Source organism: Colobus angolensis, unplaced genomic scaffold, assembly GCF_000951035.1.
Source record: "Colobus angolensis palliatus isolate OR3802 unplaced genomic scaffold, Cang.pa_1.0 Scaffold167, whole genome shotgun sequence".
In the NCBI taxonomy this organism is placed as follows: domain Eukaryota; kingdom Metazoa; phylum Chordata; class Mammalia; order Primates; family Cercopithecidae; genus Colobus; species Colobus angolensis.
Window position 1 is genome coordinate 3,286,501 of NW_012114788.1, and position 15,392 is coordinate 3,301,892.

Here is a 15,392-nt window from a genome sequence, read left to right on the forward strand (position 1 = left end):
TTTCGACCTTCCAGTTTTAAGCTAACCTCCCACCTCAGCCACCTAGTAACTGGGACTACAGGCATGTGCCACCACTCCTGGCTAGTTTTTGTATTTTTTGTAGAGACTGAGTTTCACCGGATTGCCCAGGTTTCTCCTTTCTTTATTATTTCCCAAACTTCCCAAATTTCCTCCAATGAGCATGGATTACTTCTATAATCAGAAAGTGTATTATTAAACAATAACAATAATGGGACAAGTCATCCCAGTGCAGGTGGAATCCTGGCTACCCAGGATGCAAAAAGAAGCTGGAAAACAACAATTTCACCATATATCAGCTAGAGTTATCTTACATTAAAAAAAAAACTTCAAACCTACTTTACCCAAACTCTGAAGAAACAGTTTGACAGCTATGTGCTAAGCAATTCTAGGTGCTGAGAATACAAGGATGAGTGAAGACATCAGGCCTTATGAGGAGGGGAGAAAAAAGAAATATGCGATTTATAGAAAGTGTCACTGGTTAACAATGCAATGTTACCTCACACTTGTTAGAACAGCTGTTGTCAAAAATACAAAACAAGCAAGCATTGGAAAGGATATGGAGAAAGGTGAGTCCTTGTACACTGTGGGTAGGAATGGAAATTAGTACAGCCCCTATGGAAAACAGTATGGAGATTCCTCAAAAAATTAAAAATAGAAGTACCATATGATCCAGCAATCCCACTACAGGGTATATATCCAAAGGAAATGAAATCAGTATCAAAGAGATTCTGCCCTCCCATGTTTATTGCAGCACTAGTCACAAAAACCAATATATGGAATCAACCTAAGTGCCATTGATAGGTGAATAAAGATTTGTAATGTATATACAGAATGGAATACTATTCAGCCTTTAAAAACGAAGAAAATCCTGCATTTGTGACAACATAGATGAACCTGGAGGACATTACGCAAAGTGAAATAAGTCAGGCACAGAAAGACAAATACTGCGTGATCTCACTTATATGTGGAATCTAAAAAGGTCAAACTCATAGAAACAGAGAGCAGAATGGTGATCACTGGGAACTGGGGAGTGGCGGGTTGGATAGGTGAGATATGGATCAAAGGACATAAAATTTCAGTTTGACAAGAGAGACAAGCCCAGGAAATCTATTGTACATCATAATGTATGCAGTTAATAACAATATATTGAAAATTGCTAATGGGGTAAATTTTAAGTGTTCTTACCCTCCCCCCAAGAAAATGGTAAGTATGTGAGGTAATACATATGTTAAATAGTTTGATTTAGCCACTCCACAATGTGTACATACATCAAAGCAGTATTGTACATTATAAATATATGTACCTTTTACTAGTAAACTTTTTAAAATTAAAAATTATCAGTGGTTAAAAAACTAGGGTATTAAATCATTTCTAAGGTCATTTTTAGCCCAAGCACTTCATGATTCTAATGCGAGAAAAAGAGTAATGACTGTTCTAACAGAGGAATAAACCAAAATGCTGTTTAGAAGACAGACGAGAAAGAGAGTAATTTAGATTATGGGAATGGGAAGGGGATGCGCAATGGTTTCCTGGAGAAGGCTACAGTGATGGTAAAGCTGGATTTTGAGGGATGACTAGGATTTAGATAAATAGACATGGAGAAAGAGGTATAAAAAGTAAAGAGGGCCAGGTGTGGTGGCTCATGTCTGTAATCCTAGCACTTTGGGAGGCCAAGGTGGGCGGATCACAAGGTCAGGAGTTCAAGACCAGCCTGGCCAATCTGGTGAAACCCTGTCTCTACCAAAAATACAAAAATTAGCTGGGGGTGGTGGCAGGTGCCTGTAGTTCCAGCTACTCAGGAGGCTGAGGCAGGAGAATCACTTGAACCCAAGAGGTGGAGGTTGCAGTGAGCCAAGATCACACCACTGCATTCCAGCCTAGGCCACAGAGTGACACTCCATCTCAAGAGGAAAAAAAAAAAAAAGTAAAGAGGTAAAGTGGGAAAGGTCTATGAGCAAAGGGTTCTGGGTTTATTCCAGGAACAGCAAGTAACTATTCAATTAGCAAACCATGCCTGGGTCATGGTATTTCCTGTGGGCAGCCCCCATATTTAGCATGATGTATGCAGAGTCTGGGTTTAACAAGACTACACTCTTGCAGTCAGCTATCACCTCATCTGGAGGGGGTGGGAAATGGTCTGGGAGTTCTACAATGGCAAGACTGTAGTCTATTTTTATCACACTGCACAATAGGTGCTCTATTTGATTGACAAAGGAATAACCATGCACGAAGCACTATGACACACTGCTGTAAAAGCTGTGCACAGGGTGCATAGGTCACCCATTCCCGTGGGGGTGGGGAATGGCCCAGGACAAGCGAGCTTCCTAGAGTTGAGTTTGGGAGTATGAGATTCAATGTGGAAGCCAAGATGGTGGGTAAGGAGAGGATGTTTAAGCAGCAGAATTAATATGAAGAGCACAGAGAAAAGTGAAAGCTTAACATATAATGAGAATTGAGAATACCAACACAGCAGTTGCCTGTGCTCCAAAGCTGTTGGTGAAGTTATAGTATGGAATCGTGAGCAAACCACTAGACTGAGAGGTGTGTGAGCTCCTGTGGGACACTAAGCAAAGCAAGAGGCCTAGCCTGCTGTAGGCACCTGCCACATAGTAGGCCTTCACATACTCTATGTCACTGAGTCAGCATAATAGCTCCAACTGGTCGGTATTATTGTTCCTAATTTACAGATGAGACAATTGAGGTTAAGAAATTTGTCCAAAAACATACAGCAAATTGGTGGCAGAGTTGGAATTCCAACTCAGATTTCTCCCTAAAAGTCATATTCTTCACCTACATGTTCGTAGCATCATAATAATATTTTTTTTAAAAAAAGATATATGAACTACAGACCCATTGGCCTTGTGCGAGAATCCCAAAGATGTGATCTTCTAAACCTTCACCTCCACCATCTCTCTAATATTAGGTGATGTCAGTTAACGAGATCTATACAGTGCCTCTAACAAGATCTCATAGTGGAGAGACCTTTCTTTCGTTAAGGAAAGAAGTATATTTCCTAAGAATTCTCAAATTTAAAATACAAACACATACAACTATGAAAGTCGGTTAAGTGTGAAACTTAAGTGTCATTTGTATTTCTGTACTTGGAGTCAGATGAACCCTAACATGATGAGCAGAGAAAAAACATAAAGCAGTCACGTTCTGGTCACAAGCTGTGGGGCCACCACCTGTCAGCAAGAGTTAACTATGGAACCCAACTGTGACCTCCATTCTAAGAAACCCCATCTCAGTCAGGTTGGACTTAAACCCACTGCTCCAAACAGAGAAAGCAGTAGCCTCCTCTCCCTCCCTGGTTTCATCTTTTATAGCATTACTCATCAGGTCTGACTCCTGCAAACAGGGCAGTTAGGCTGAACAACAATAGCCTGACTACTAATATGGAAACCAACCCCGCCTTCCATCTTTGTAGCTGGCACAATGTACATATATATTGCCTCCCAACATCCCTGTGGGTTAGTAAGTCACGTTTTACTATCACATGTTAGATGACCAAGTCGAGGCCTAGAGAGGATGCAAGATACAACCAGCAAATAAGAAAGACAATGTTGTAGCTGGGCTTCAAACCTATGTCTTTCTACTCTTAATCTTGAACTTACATTATCCAACATCACAGCCAGAGACACAATCCCTCCTCCTTCCTTCCACACTAGGTCAATGAGGTAACCTTCCTAAGTAGACAATCTGAAATCAAAGCCGCCTTCTGCTTTTCTAGGAAGGAAAAAACGTATGCTTTTCTGAAATCATATTGTCCTAAATGAGAGCTAAGAGTGTACTTGCATGAGCATGAAGCACACCTGTTTACATTGTAGTCAGCATCCCACACCTGGCTTCCCTGGGACTTTTACCGTCCGCAAACAGCCTTGTCTCACTCTGCTAGAATCATGGCTCATTCACTAATTAAAGGGTATTACGCACTTCATTGCACATCAGCTAAGAACTTGGAATAAGAAAACTTATGCTACAGCATTAGCACTGGAGATGCCACTAGGTATGCTTCATAGAAAAAGAAATACAGAGAAAAGCCATCCACTTGTGACATCCCTTCCCCCATACTTAACTTCTCTAACAAGTCAGCCACCACACTTAGAGGAAGAAGTCACCTAGCATGGTACCACCCCAGATAGAGCCTCATAAATAAGCCAACTGGAGAGGGATGCGCAGTAGAGAAAAGGGATAAGAGAAGGCCGGTCAAGTGGCTTCTCCAACAGCCACCTGTCCAGGCTCTCTGCTCTCTTCTGGTATGGCAGCTCAGTAAGAAGGATACTTATATCCCAGGCCAAAAAAAGACAGAGAGACAAGGATGAGTCAGGAGGAGTACTCTTCACTGAAAGGTCTTGAGCAAACTCAGCATCTTGTTCCCTCTAGTAAAGGTTCAGCATTGCTGCCCACTGCACCCAGGCTGGGGGCAGAGACCAGCCTTCCTGCTGGAGCCTCCTTGGGCTGTCTTGGAGTAGATGCTTTTTCTGACACTCCCTGAACAACCTGAACAGCAGCACTCAGGCTCACCCCCTTTTCAATGATGGGGAAAGTCACACATAGAGGGTCAGCCCAAGGAATGGGCACTCAGACAGATTAGTCTTGAACTTGGTGAGGACAGCAGTTAATGACATGCCACTAACAGAGCAGTAAACCTTATCCACAGGCAATGTCACTATTTGGGAAACATTACAAAGAGGTCAAAAGCTCAGGCAAACTTTAAGGTCTGATCTTAAAGGCCTCTTGGGACCCTAGCAAGTCAAATGATGGTCCAAGTATAAAACAATAGCCTGGGGTCAGAAAACATTTACTTCTAAATGGAACTTAGACATGGATTCAGAAGAAGCCACCAGTTGGACATGCAGTCAGGAGGAAGCTAGAGAACTCAACCCAGAGTCTGCTACTTATTACAGTTTCTCTCTGTGTCACCCTCTGTGTCGCCTGTGTGTTCCATGTGTGTTCAGGCAGACAGAGGAACAGCTGAGTGCATTTCCAAGCTGCACGGTACAGTGGTGAAGCTGAGCGTTGCCAGGCGCTAGAAAGAACGGGGTGGAATATAGTGATGGCTTCAGCCTCCAAGAATAAGGCATTTTCTCTATCTCTCCTCAAGCCACCTAAGACATCATTTGTGCATGACACGTTTTAGGATCCTGTTGGCTCCATTTAGAAGGGCTTCCAATATTTATGGTCCCTTCCCCCAGCTCAGACTGGCTTCCTCTTTAGCATACACCACTGCCGATTTTGCTGTGCTCTTCCTCACAAGGCTTAAAAGGGATAATACAAAACAGCTCCTCCAAGAAACAGACTTCTAGCACACAGACTGTGAGAGGCAATGCCCCCGGCGCTCTGGGCTTTTTTAGAATCAGAGATAGCCAACAGCAGTCACAGAGGCTGCAGCCAGAGACTGGTTATGGCATTAAAAGAACCTCAGAGCAAGAGGCTGGTGAATTCAAGAGGGGGTGGGGAATGGATGCAGCACAGGAAAGGTAAGAAATGTCTTCATTAGGTAGAGGACCCTAGACAAGTGCTGGTGTCACAGGTCAGCCCTTTCCAGCTGCTGCACCTGCTATTCCCAACTTGCAGTTGCATTTTGGTTCAATGTTCTGAGACTCAAAAGCTCTCGATCCTCACTGAGGCAGCTATGGGGGAAGCAGCCACGCTGGACTTCAGGAGGGTCCCAGGGCCCTTGATGCCCAGACTTGCCTGACAGCAAAGAGTAGTCAGCAGCTGTTGTCTGACCTGTTATGCCAAGTTATGCCTAGCAGCCCACTAACTGAGGAGAGAACCCTGGTAGCAACAGCTCTCCTCTCATCCTTTCCTCTCTGCCCCTCCAGTAAGCCCCATCCTGAACGTAAGCCACATCCCCCTCTGCTTTTCCTCTTTACTCAGCTCCACACTCCTCCTCCAGGCTTTCCATTCCCACAGCTGTTCGCCCCCTCCCTGCACCCCTCCTCCTGCATCCACGTCGTTAAGGGATTATACATAGAGAAAACCGAGCCTTTGAGTTTCAAGCCAAAGCTCCCAGGCAAGGCAGCCGGGACTGGTTCACCCTCACAGGCATCTCCCTGACCGCCTTGCACACGTGCCTCCTCCCAGACCCTCCTCTCTGCCCAAGCACTCTGAACATCTCTTTGCTTCAACCTGCCAACAGATCAGATGGAGCCCTGGGGTCTCCGGCCTCTCCTCTCCCCACATGGAGCTCAGAATTCACACAAGGAAAGGAAACAAGGAGACTTCCACACCTCTGCAGCATCACCTGCTCCAGCAAGCTCCCAAAGCCACTGGAGCCAGGCAGACTGCCTGGGCCCCACACCCCCTTCTCTGACGGCTTTAGCTCCAGCCCAGCCCACAGGATGCAGTGCCTGATGCCACTTCCGAGCAGACACACACACACACACACACACACACACACAGAATGCCACCTCGTCAATGACAAGCTGTTCCAATCACACAGCTCGGACGCCAAGCGCACCGGACAACGGACAGCCCAGGCCTCCACCCTCTGACTGGGGGGGAGCCAACTCAGCACGTCTGGGGAAGTGATCCCCCACCACAAGCCCTCCACTCACCCTCCATATTTGAACTGACAGCAGTGCTCTATCCTGGCCAGTAGTCTTCCCTGCAACTGGCTCCCACAACTCTGACCAACTACCCTCGTGGCCTTCGGGTGAGGCACTGCTCTCTCTCCTGTCCCAAAGCACAAGGAGACCCCAAACCAAGCAGGAGACCACCGGCGCACCACTTCTCCAGAGGACCAGAGTGAGCTGAAAACCAAGTACTCACTGTGGTGAAGTCTTGGTGGCCGCACTCCTGCCCTTTGAACTTGCAGTAGAGCATCATATCCTTCAGGTCATGGCCCACACGGTGCAGGAACTCCAGCATGCTGAACTGCTTGGGTTTGTAGTGCTTGAAGTTGGCCTTCTGCCGCAGGGCTTCCAGCACAGAGGGGTCAGCCAGATGGGGGTCCGGGATCTGCAAGTTGACATCCAGCAGGGCCAGCAGCTCCCCTGCATGGTACAGGTCATTGGTGGTGAGCCTGGAGAACCGGAAGCCATTGAGGTTGCAGAGGGTCACAGCTGGGAAGACCAGGCTTTGAGCCACCACTTCATCTACCTTGGTGACGTGCTGGTAGGAGAAGTAGTAGGACACCCTCTCAGAGCTCTCCACCAGCAGCAGGCCCAGAGAGCCCACGAAGGCCACTGCCCAAAGCACACGCCGGATGGTCAGCGGCCCATACACGAAGATGTGGCGGATGCCATGGAGGGTGGAGGTGTTGGCGAAGATCTGGATGCTAGAAGGTTGCAGGCTGCCCTCGCTGGGGCTCTCCTTGAGGTCCATCGGGACCCTGTGCAGTTCCGCAACTGGCTTCAGGTTGATCGAATTTCAGAGAAGAGTTCCCAGTCCTCGGGCTCTGCTTAAACCTTGACGTTCAGGGGAGAGAACGCAAGGCAAGCATCGGGCCAGACGCTGTGAGTTTATCCTGAGAGCCCAGCCGCACGCTGACAGGGGTGAGTGTTTATATAAAACCCATTCAAACTCTAGCTCCTGATTTTTTCCAGGCGATAAGGAGGGCTGGTTTTATTTAGGGAGACACCAAGGTGATGTGGAAGAGATGTGGGTGGGAAGGGAGAGCTTAGCCAATGGAAATAAAGTCCTCCCCCCTACACACGCCACTAGAGACAAGATTAAAAGCGAGAGCGAGGGAGAAAATGCTTAAAACAAGTCGCTGAGCAGCTCGGAGCCTGTTAACCAGTGCATAATGCCCCATGTTAACCATCCTGGGGGATGTCAGGGCGGCCACGCTGATGCACTGCGGTCGGGCGCAGCGGCACAGCCTTCAGAGCTCCGCCGCTCCGTTCTTTTTTCCATGATGTTTTGGACTCCGGATGCCGTTTCTCGCCGCCGGCCTCCATCCCTCCTCTCCTCCTCCTCCTCCTCCAGGCCCCCTTTTGTGGGCAGAATTCCAAATGCCAGCGGCCGCTGCTAGCACCGGGGAGAGGAGGCAGCGCGCGGCACGGAGAGACGAGGACCGGTATCCGGAGACTGGGGACGGAAGAGAGGGGCGCAGACCGGGATCCATTCTCTCCCCACCTCCCGGGAGAAAAGGGACAACCCCCAGGTCACAGAGCCTGCCTGCTTCTCCCGCCCCAGCTTCCTGTCCCTGCTAGGCTGCCTTGGGGGGAGGGGCAGGGCGGGGGAGAAGGTCTGGTGGGGGCTGGGGACTTTCTCCAAGTTTTCTTTTTCCCCCCTTTTGAAGGGAGCTAGTGGGGGCTTCTTCGAGGGTTGACATGACACCCCGCCCCCTGGGTGGCAGGAAGACGGTGCTAAACTCCCTGGAGCCAGGTGTGAGGTTGGAGGCGGCATTCCTTTGCATCAATGTCGGGGATCCCAGGTTAGACCCAGCCTGGGATCTCCAGAGCGGAGAATGCTAAAAATGCAGAAGGAAGGGGGCGATCCAAACCCACAGTGCCTCTGATGCAGACAGCGAGGGGGCATTTTAGGGGAGCAGCCAGGAGCCCCTCCTGAGACAGAAAAGCCAGGTTGCCCCTGGAGCCTCAGAGAAAGAGCAACAAGTAGTCCCCTCCCCCGCCCCCACATAGCTGTCCGGAGTGTCTGTATTTGAAAGAGAAAGACAACTGGGACTCCAGGTAGGACTGGCTGCATACCATTCCATTAGGGCAGTGTGTGTGTGTGTGTGTGTGTGTGTGTGTGTGTGTGTGTGTGTGTTGTGTGTGTGTATTCTGATCCTGATTTGTCAGATGGAAGCACAGCTGGAACTATAGGTGGGAGCAAAGAATTAGTCTTCTGCCGCCTACCTCTTTTTTCCTGAAACTCCACCGGCAGTCAGCTACTGCTAGCAGGTGTGTGTGGCTTGCCCTTTTGTCCCATGCCAGAGCTCAAATGGCTAGAACCTACTGAATCACCCGTGCTAAATCCCCATCAGGAGGAAGAGAATAGAAAGTCTAAGTGGCCATCCCAAGCCACACTGCCAAGCTGGGGCAGAGCCACATGGAGTCACCTTGATGAGCCAAGTTCTCATCTTCAGGGCTTTCCAGGCTTAAATCGTACTCTTTGGACGATGGTGGAGAAGAAGACAGCTGAGGGCACGTCCCTCTAGGTTTGAACTCTACTCTGAAATATGTTTTCATCCCATCTGGACCCCTGCTAAACTAGGTCCACTGACAATAACCTCCAGGTGCACTCTGAGGCATTAATCAGTGGTTTATTGATCCTGGGAGCTCAGAGAACAGAAGCATCACAAGCAAGCACAAATGGCCAAGGCTGATAAACTTCACATATTTGTTAACCAAGAGGTCTTGGACTTCTAGGATAGGACACAGGTTTTTAAAGCAGGAGGATCAAAATTAACAAAGGTCTACCATGTGTCAGGACCTGTGTGAGGGTGTCATATCATCTTACTTAGCCCTCTTAACTATCTTGACAGGTACATGTTCTTGTTATTATCCCTATTGTACAGGTGAGGAAGCTGGGGCCCACAAAATTTAAGTGCTGTGTCCAAGTTACAGTTAGTGGTGTCAGAGGTGGGACTTGAACTCAGGCATATTTGTCTCCAAAATGCAAGTTGTTAAAGTAGATCTGGAACACTTCTTCCCAAATTTAGGAAGGAAGCAATCCTTTCTATGCCTTATCCCTGAGTACACACACACACACACACACACACGTACGTCAGTTCCTCACTTGTATAAAACAGCTCTATGCCTTTTTTTCCTACCTCACTGCACCTCTGTTGTCCTTTTTTTTTTTTTCCAGCTCCAGACCCTCTCCTACAGGAAGACTTCCTGGATTAATCTGCTAATCTTCAGCTCATCCATCTGTTTAATAGGTATGTTGGCCTCTAACTCTGTACCAGGCACTGTATGGTTTTGGGGAAACAAAATTAAATACATGTCCTTCCTTTGATAACTCAAGGATCAGCGGGGGAGGAGGCAGAGAGATAGGAATGCACACAAGTCCCTGCTCCACGGCGTGGACGGCGAGAGAATCAACATGGCTCATGGGCTCCTGGTATTAGCGCTACCCAGCTGGAAATCCTGTTCCTCCATATCCCTTCATGTTCCTTCCACCTCCAGCCCTCTCCCAGGCTGTGTTCCACCCTCCCCCCCACCAGCCTAGATCTGTTTTCTCCACGAAGCCTCTTCTTTTCACAGGATCATATTTTCTCTCAGTTCATGTCCCAGACATGTTTTCTCGTGTGTGCAGAGATGGGTCTTGGGGTTGTTCTAATTGCTCCTTTCCCGTTTAGACTCTGACTGCTTACCTCTACCCTTCCACATTTGTTTGTTTTGAAGATTACAAACATAACATGGTGCCTTTGACCTTGGGGGAAGTGACTAAACTTCTCTGAACTTGTTTCCCCACCTCCAAAATGATGGAGCTTAGAATGCCTGCCTCATAGAACTTTTGTGCAAATGAAATGAGGTCTGGATTATAAAGTGTCTGGTACAACTTAGACACTTAACAATTGACACTTTCTCTCGATGACTATGAAGAGAACATTCTTTTTTGATGTTGGTGCTCTCTTACAGGTGACTGGAGAACGGTTGATATCTCTAGTAGACATCATTTGCCCAGAGCAGTGTTTACCTGTTAGTGTCCCTTCCCGGAGACCAGGGTCAAACACACTCCTCATGCTGGTCTGCTTCCTGTGCATGGCCTTAAGGTCTTCTCAAAGTCTTCTGAAGCATCTCTTGACTAAAGCTTTCCAAGAGGGTAAGGCAATTTAGGTTGGGAGGCGGGAACTAGAACAGAATAGCCCTAATGGTGGATTTCACAGCCAGGCACTTGGCTCTGTGCTTAACATTTGGCGGACGTTATCAGTAACTCTGAGAGGAGGGTACTGCCAAGCCCATTTTACAGATGAGAAAGCTGAGTACAGAGAAAACAGCTAACTTGCCCAAGGTCCCTCAGCTGAGGGAGAGGGCTCAGCTGAGGCAGAGGGCTTAAATGTCAAATCCAGGTACGTCTGACTCTGAAGGGTGTGGTCCACAAACTCAATAGAAATGCTTCAACAAGACCTCAATGGCACAAACCATCATGGCAACGGTCTCGAACAGGAACTGAATTATAGAATATTCTTTAAGAAATACTGCTATAATATTTTCTAGCATATGTAGCAATTCAATTTGATGGCTAATAAAATGTTTCTACATATCTCTTCTTAAAAACCCTCTTTAATTGACAATACTCATTTGCAATTAGCAGTATGGTTTACATAAAGGCATCAGATATTCTATGATTCTTAAAAATGCTCTTGTGTTATTCAGTTGGTTAAATATTCCCCTCTTCAACCAGGTCTACAATACCTATTTGCTTGGCACTAGTGGTAACAGAGATTGGTTTTAGAGTGGGTCAATTTGGCCCAGATTTTTAAGCATTGACCTAATTGTGTATAATTATGGTCTTTTTGGTGAAGTGTATGACAAAACATTAAAGAACTTTTCAGACAAACTCATTTGCAAATCAGGCAATTTAACCCCCGCTAGACCACATGCCCATATTTCTGCTGTCGCAAATTTATTCGTTTATGAATAAATAAATGAAGTCAGGAATTAATTTACTTTCTATGACCCTGAGATTTCTACTCTGAGATGCAAGGAGAGGTACCCTCTTCTAACCCTGGGGAACCTAAGGCCAGTCCTGAGCCTGGTTTCTGGGGAGGGTCAAAAGCTCAGGGTACAGCCTCCTGCCTCTGCAAAGAATAACAGGCAGGAGAGTTAAGGAAACTGAGATCTACAATCAGCTCAGCTCGAATGCTAATTTGCTACTTAACATGCGCTAGGTACATGCCACTGCCACTACCCCCTAATTGCGGGGGGGAAAACATTCTGTTCTAGTAAACAGATGACATTATAATTTGAAACTCCGTGACCTCGAAATATAACTTTTCCCTCTGATTTGTCATCCCCATAAAGAAGGGTTAAAGATGAACTATTGTAAAACCAAAGCATCTCTTTGCTGTTGGTTGGTTTATAAATAAACACCTCATACAACACCTATTCCCATTTAGTTACCTGGTGAACACTTAGCAAGTAATTTGTCATGACAGGTATACCAGGGAAGGGTGTGAAGCAAAGCCAGACATTTAATGGGTAGTTCAGCCAGATTTTGTCTATAGCTGGTTTTCTTTTTTCTTTCCAGGCAAAACCTACAGTACCAGTCCACACTGAGTGGACTTCTGGGGCTCCCAGCTGCCGATTGACCTGAACCCCAGAGTGAACTCGTGTTGCTTTGTGGCTTCAGGAAACCTTGTAACATCTCTGTGCTGTTTTTTCATTTGTGCTAAATCATTCCTGAGGCCTCCTCCTCCTGCTGCAATTTGACAAGTCTTGACCAAATCATAAACTCCCAGTTAATGGGATAAAAATGAGCTTGAATCTGGGATTCTGGTCATTAACCCCATGTCACCATCTGCTCCAGCAGTTTGATGGCAGGACTAGGTGAATTCTAATCACTCAACACTTGTTAAACTGCAGATTCCTGCTTCCCCACCCCTGCTGACTCAGCATCTCTGGGGTGGGGTCTGCAAAGGCTCTCTTCCTTGATGGGGTTATTGAGGGCAACTCTAGTAACCCACCCAGGACCAGACCTGATGAGGAGTTTCTCCTATGCATCAGGCACGCCGGGTCTGTTTGCAGAGTTTCATACTTGGATTTTCCTCTGCCTGGAGAGTTCCTTGCAGCTGGCTTCTTCTGTGTCATGGCCCCAGAGAGGTCTTGGCTGGTCTCCCTATCTCCACCCTCCACCATGCTCACTATTCCATTACAAGTTTCCTTTTCTACCCAGTACTAATCATTTTCTGCAGTTCATCTCATCTCCTTGTGAACTATCTGTTGGTCCTACCAGAAAGTAAGTCTCCACCTGGGGGCAGAGACCCTGCCTGGCTTGTTAGAAGCTATATCCCCAGGATTGAAGCATATGAGAGATGCTCAGAAATAGAAGAATTAATGAACAAATGAAATCATGAGTGAATTCAGCTCTGATGCCGAGGTTCCCTCTCTGAGATGAAAGAATGGGGGACTTTCTTCTAATCCTGGGGAACCTGGGGCCTGCCCTGAGCCTGGTTCCTGAGGCAGGTGAGAGGCACCTCCTACCTCCCAACCCCGTCGATTGTTACCCCCAGCACCCAGGGAAGACCTCACTGGAGCCAGAGTCAGTGCAGGGGGCAAGAGGAGTCTGTGCACCCAGAGAATCTTGGCTGAGGTTGCCTGATTTAAAAAATCCTGACTTCAGGAGCTATTGACCAAGTACTCCTTAGCTTCATTGTCTACAAAACCATAGGTGCAGGTGAAAGTCGACGTTAGGTGTGAACTGAATACTGTTTAGCTACCCTATTCAAAAAATTGTTTTTGTTTGTTTGTTGAGACAGGGTCCCACTCTGTCACTCAGGCTGGAGTGCAGTGACATGGTCATAGTTCACTGTGGCCTTGAATTCCTGGACTCAAGCTCTCCTCCTGCCTCAGCCTCCTGAGTAGCTGAGACTACAAGGTGCCGTTACATCCAGCTAATTTTTTAAATTTTTTTTTTTTGTAGAAATGAGGAATCTTCCCATGTTGCTCAGGTTTGTCTCGAACTCCTGACCTCAAGGGATCCTCCTGCCTCAGCCTCCCAAAGCAGCGGCCACAGGCGCGGGCACTGCACCTGGCCTAAAGAAATATTCTAGCTTCACTTCTAACTTGGAATGAACTGCTTACCTTGACACTTCCCACACCAGCTTCTCTCCACTTTTCAATCTAACAGGATAATGTTGTCATACAGAAATAACTTACAGTAGGTATTTAGTAAATGCTGGTGTGCAATTTGGAATAAAATTCACAAGAGGAATTCCAACCTGTTCCTTATCCTCAAATAATTTTTAATAGCCAAAAATTAGTCTGAAATTTGAGTCCTTGCCCTTCAGTATAAAATCAGTAGCTTCTAATTTTCCCTTACTTTATTTGCTTTAAAGAGGCACACCTACCTTAGTCATGTAAAGGCTGACACCTCCCCACTGGTCTAAAGTGGGGCTTCTGGACCATGCCTGATCGCAGCCATCTGATCCTAAAGAACCTTTAACCAGGTACCTCTGTTTAAAGAAACAAAAGTCCTCTCCTAAATAAAAAAAGCAGGCCTGGCTCGAATCTCTCCGATGGGTAAAGGAAAGTACCCAGGAGCAGGAGACTTGGATTTCTGATTTTATTTCATGTTGTTTCCCTTCCTCAAAGGTGTGAAACTCCACCCCACACCACTCCTTTCCTATTCATCCTCTACTGGAAGTGTTTTTCTCTAAATAATTTTTATTTTCTATTTTTGTCTGTACGTGTTCTCGTCTTTTATCCTACTTCTGCCCCTCTTTTCCCTGGGAAGGAAAAATAGAAGAAAGAAGTCTTCTCTGTTTGCTTTCTCTCTGTCACTCAATCTCTGGAGTTAACTGCTTCACAAATAAAGAGAAATGCACAGAGAGTCCCTGAAGCCCACCATCAACAGACAGACTTTCAACAAAACTGTATCAGCACCACCTGATACAGGTGGAGAGCTGAGAAGTTCGTCCTTGCCTGGTTCCTGGGTGGAACTTCCTCTCCCCCTTGTGTTCTACGCGTGTGGTTACAGCTGCCTCTGATCTTTGGTGACCAGCGGTTGGCAGTGGTGGTATTTTAGCATACCTTGATCATCGTGATTATTACACAGCCTCCTTTACTCAACAACCCCACCTACCTTCTTCTAGCCATGCCCCCCACCTCCTCCCATCTCTACCCATCTCTCCGCTTTTTAAAAAAATACTTGTGTGTACAGATCACAGCGCACTTCATTTGTGTGCCCATTCACATTTGATGACTTCCATATTCCCCACATGAGTAGTTGTGTATTCATTTTAATTCACTTTATTTATTTCCTCTCTCTTTCATAAAATAAAATGAAATAAAAGTAATGAAATGAGAATAAGAAAGAGAAAACTAGAACTGAGGGGGAAAAGGAGAAATGCAACTATGTTTGTAATCATGTTCATCTTTCTCCATTCATCATTATGTGTACTATTATGAATTCATTACATGTATTTTAACATGTAGGCACTACATGGGGATGTGGTGTCTACTTACCACCTCTATAGTGGTAGGCACTGCAAAGGAACATACAAAAGGTAAAAGGCATAGTCTCTACTCTCATGGGACTTTTCACCTCATGGATGAGGCACTCATAATGTCTTCTATCTGTGTTCCACTTGATGTGGAACTCTTTAGTAGTCATGATCCTATTCGATTTCCATAAGCAGAAGAGGGATCACTGTTCCCATGTTATGACAGAGGAAACTGAGGTTCAGAGAGTGGAGGGACCCTGATGAGATAATAAATGGAACTGGGACTCAAATCCTGGTTTCCTGA

At 46.5% G+C, this 15,392-nt stretch overlaps 1 protein-coding gene across 1 annotated transcript in view; it reads right to left on the minus strand.

Moving 5' to 3' along the window:
• The window catches only part of ASIC2 (acid sensing (proton gated) ion channel 2), a 1,152,840-nt gene extending 1,145,213 nt beyond the window's left edge, over positions 1-7,627 (minus strand). The window contains exon 1 of the mRNA XM_011937663.1: positions 6,799-7,627. Within this exon, the coding sequence (XP_011793053.1) occupies positions 6,799-7,353 (555 nt within the window). The 5' untranslated portion in view covers positions 7,354-7,627. The remainder of the gene's footprint in view (positions 1-6,798) is intronic.
• Positions 7,628-15,392: the final 7,765 nt, after the last annotated feature.